At 38.4% G+C, this 4,274-nt stretch overlaps 1 protein-coding gene across 1 annotated transcript; it reads right to left on the reverse strand.

Annotated features, from left to right (window-relative positions):
* Positions 1–2,399: 2,399 nt before the first annotated feature.
* LOC140070035 (olfactory receptor 2G3-like) lies at positions 2,400–3,338 on the reverse strand. The gene has a single exon (XM_072116365.1). It carries the CDS (start codon positions 3,336–3,338, stop codon positions 2,400–2,402), a length of 939 nt encoding a protein of 312 aa, XP_071972466.1.
* Between the last annotated feature and the right edge of the window lie 936 nt (positions 3,339–4,274).

Raw genomic sequence — 4,274 nt, forward strand, 5'->3', positions numbered from 1 at the left:
TTGGTGTAATACTCTAAACCATGTACATACATGCATCAAGAAAATAAAGAGATTCATTTTGGGTGGGGGAGGGGTATTTGTGTCCCACAAATAAATATTGGGTAGATAAAAAGAAATGTTGTAAAAATATAGTTGGCGTTATTGTACATATTGTACCTATTTCCCTTTATATACAGAGCTGATTTTCACATTATGGTGGTGGAAAATTATGTCCAATGTCAAGTCCTAAACCTAGAAATAGCTGCAAACTGATCCATGTGATTAAAGGAAATCTACCATTTGTTGTTATGTATGGTGAACCAAACATACCTTGAGACTGCTGTAGCTACACTAATGCATACATATATCTTGTTTAACCTCTGAACTGAGTGGTTTTGCTCAAAAAACAATTATAAAATTTAGGACCTTGGGTAAGTTAGGTTCAGCCTGGCTGCCATACAAGAATGCATTACTTCCACATACAAAGGAGCTTCCTGAACTGCCCAGATAGGACTAATAAACAGGAGCTGGGGGATGGTGCAGCGATTGATTACTTCCAACACAGTGATAGCTTATTCTGGGCAGGACAAGTCTGGAGCAGTGCATCATTTGGGGAAGAGGAGAAGCACTGAGCCAGGCACAGGAGCAACACAGCCTCATTATCATGATTGTATAATTGTTTTATCAGCAAAACCACTCAGTTCAGGGATTAAACAAGATATGTTTCTGGATCAGTGTAGCTACAGCAGTCTCTAGGTATGTTTGGCTCATAACGCACAAAACACATGATCCAAATTGGCATCAGAACGTCCCCTTTGGTGAAGATTTTTTTGGTGGACACAGTGCAGTTACGACACAAAACTAGCACCAACACTTCATAAATACATAAGGAGAAGCAGTTTGCACATTTTTCGTGCAGTGTCCCATGACACAAACACAATGACAATAGTGGGCCAATATAATTCAAAAACTGAATGATGCCTTCTTCAGGTTGAGGAGAACCAACACCACAATGTCTTGCTACTAGTTCATCATAAAAAATATGTTTTATACATCCTTCTGCTTCTGGATGGAAATAACAATTTCTCATCTGAAGGATATCTATTCTTATAAACCTGAAGAAGGCATCTGATGTGGAAATACAGCGTTCTTTAATATTAGTGACAAAGTTAAATTTTTATAATCAATCACCAAGCAACCAACTAAAGGCCATCAATACCTTTGTGGAGTATGAGGACAAGAGTGGTGTCCTGGTATTACCTACACTACTAGGTAGTGATGATTGGATCTGAACCCCCAATGCAGAACCCCTACCCGGACATCAGTCAGAAATTTAAGGCAGGGTTGGGATTCAGCTCCCCTTCCTACCATTTAACACCCGTCATTGATCTGGCAATGATTGCAGGTAAAAATTCTTTAAAGCTGGAGTCAGCCCATGAGCCCTCTACATGCATCCACACCCAACACATGACATACTATTACGTCACATGTTGGGAAGGTGTTAATGCAGAACTTGTATGCACGCTGCCTACATACTGACATTTTCTCGGAGGTGACCACTGATACTGACATCATGGGGAGCAACAATTCCGAAAAAGGAGACAGCTCCTGCACACAGTCGGCCATGTAAATGCTGCCAGCAACTTTTAAAGAGTTAACACCTAGTGCTGATCCTGTGTGTTAAATAGCGGGGGTTTGGATTCCAACTGGGTCCACTCATAACTACTACTGAGTACTAACCCCTAGTGTTGTCATGAGGTGTTAACAAATATCTAACCTAGACCTCCAGAGCTAGTGAAATATTTTTTCCCAAAACTGAAGGAAATAAAAAAGTTTTTCTTTATTTTAAATTGTATTGTTATATTAAATTGAATTCAACTCAGCTCAATTTATACAGTCCGGTACACTTAATAGTCTTAAAAATTCCATGTGTTTTATATTTGTAATAGTATAAACAAGGTATACAATTGAGCAGATGTATCATATACTTGCAATTTGCGGCGGTATGGTTTTTTTTATATTTGTTGAGCACTTCTGCCCTTTGATTTATCTAGGGGCAATTTTCCTTAAGATAAATTGTGTGGCTTTTTATGCAAATGTTTTTCACTATTTCAGAAATTGCAAATTTTTGCACATTTTTTGTGACTTTTTAGGTGTAAATAAGTGGTAAATAATGTGGCCAGATCTGTCAGCAGTTGAAAGAAGAATTTGGCACAAAGCAGGAAAGTTAGTGCACCACGGGTTTCAGAAAGTTGCAAAAAAGACGCAAATGAAAAGAAAAAGCAAAAAGGAAAGTAAAAAATGTGCAAATAAAAAGATGCGTCTGCCCAAATGAGTCGAGATATAGAAGATGACCAGTGTCAAGCAATCACAAAGATACTGGTAGATGGTACATTCATACCTTTTTTTTTTACATAACATTAATTGTAAGACAGCAGTTTTTGGATATTTGTTATTAAACAATTCTTAACCTCCTTATTCCTGATGCTGTAGATGATCGGATTCAACATTGGGGTGACCACAGTATAGAGAACAGATACAATCTTGTCTTTCTCCACAGAGTGGAAAGATCGAGGCTGAAAATAAATGGACATGATTGTTCCATAATAGAGGGTGACAACAGTGAGGTGGGAGGTGCATGTAGAAAACACTGTATGTCTTCCTCGTGAAGAGTGGATTCTTAAGATAGTGGAGATAATGTAAACATAGGAAACCAAAGTCAAGAGAAAAGAGCATAAAACAATGATCCCAGCTGCTACATACATTGCTATCTCATTAAGCCAAGGATCTCTACAGGACAGTCTTAAGAAGGGAGGTACCTCACAAAAAAAATGTTCAACATGATGAGTCTTGCAGAAGGGAAGTCTCCAGGTGATGTGCACTTGTATGGTAGAGTTTATAAAACCAACAATCCACGGAATTGAAGCTAAGACAATGCACAACTTCATGTTCATAACACTGCTGTAGTGTAATGGTCTACATATGGCTACAAACCTATCGTAAGCCATAACGGCAAGTAAGATACACTCCGCTGCCCCACACAATAAATGGCAGAACATCTGGATAATACAGCCTTCTACTGGAATGCTCTTGTCAGTGGACAATGTATTCATGAGGATCACAGGAACAATGGTAGAGGAAAAACAGATGTCAATGATGGAAAGATTACTCAGGAAGAAGTACATAGGGGTGTGTAATGTTGGACTGATCTTCACTAAAATGAGAAGAAGACAATTTCCTGCCAATGTGAGAATATACATCACCACAAAAATAAGGAACCCTATAACCTGGAGGTGAGGGACAGTAGATAACCCAAGCAGGTAGAACATGTCTGGAAGAGTCTGGTTCAAGTTATCCATAGAAACATGCAGAGCCTTGAACAAAGAAGCAACATAATCAATTTCTACTCAGAATGTCAATGTATAAACAATGTAGACTACAGCCAAGATTTTGTGTTTGTTACAGGTAACTACAGTTTATATTTTTTTTATATTTGACTTTTTTCCTTAGCATAAAATGTGCAATTGGTTTCTCCAGTTATTTTTTATTCTTGTCTTCATTATTTTACAGATTGTCATTTTCATATTCTTGAAAATAGGACCAAATGCAGAGATCTAAAGCTGGACACAATATAATAGTTTTAAATGGATCCACATTTTTAATCACATACTGTACAATTACTGCACATACTGTACAATTTGTACTCTTTTATGGATTAAATTCTGGAAACAACTTCTAGCATCCTCAAATCGTTTTAGACTGTCGCTGACTTCAGATGTCAGTGGGCGCTAGCCGCAGGTGCAGGACCCAGGTTCTGGGTGTCTCTTACACCTGGAGACCCTAGGGAGATGTAGTTCGTTACCACTTCTCTCTTCTCCACTCCTTTCAGCATTACGCTGAAGGAGCCTCATGCAGGGAGGAGCAGAGCTGGCGCAGTTGCGGACCGCCAGTCCAGCTCTGATCAGAATCCCCATCTTGCAGATGCCTTAGTTAAAGGGGAAAACTTGTAAAAAAAAATAAAATAAAGTACAATAAAAAAAAAGTGAACATTTCCCCCAGGGGTCTTTTATGAAATACTTTCTTTCCCACATGACTTTGGATCTGACTGTAAAGGGTAACTACACTTCCCACTTATTCACACATTGACAGAAATGCTGCCACCATTAGTTGTCACAACCTAAGGGATGTCTACTCAATGCACCGAACAAGTATGCATTCAAAAACACAGTACTTTGTAATTTACCTCAACAAGGATTAGAACATATTAATAGGGCAACAATGAGCAAAAGTATTTA

The sequence above is a fragment of the Engystomops pustulosus genome, chromosome 7 (assembly GCF_040894005.1).
Source record: "Engystomops pustulosus chromosome 7, aEngPut4.maternal, whole genome shotgun sequence".
Lineage (NCBI taxonomy): Eukaryota > Metazoa > Chordata > Amphibia > Anura > Leptodactylidae > Engystomops > Engystomops pustulosus.

Excerpts from the sequence above, each read along its gene's own strand:
- LOC140070035 (XM_072116365.1), bottom strand. The coding sequence starts at position 3,338 with ATGGATAACTTGAACCAGACTCTTCCAGACATGTTCTACCTGCTTGGG.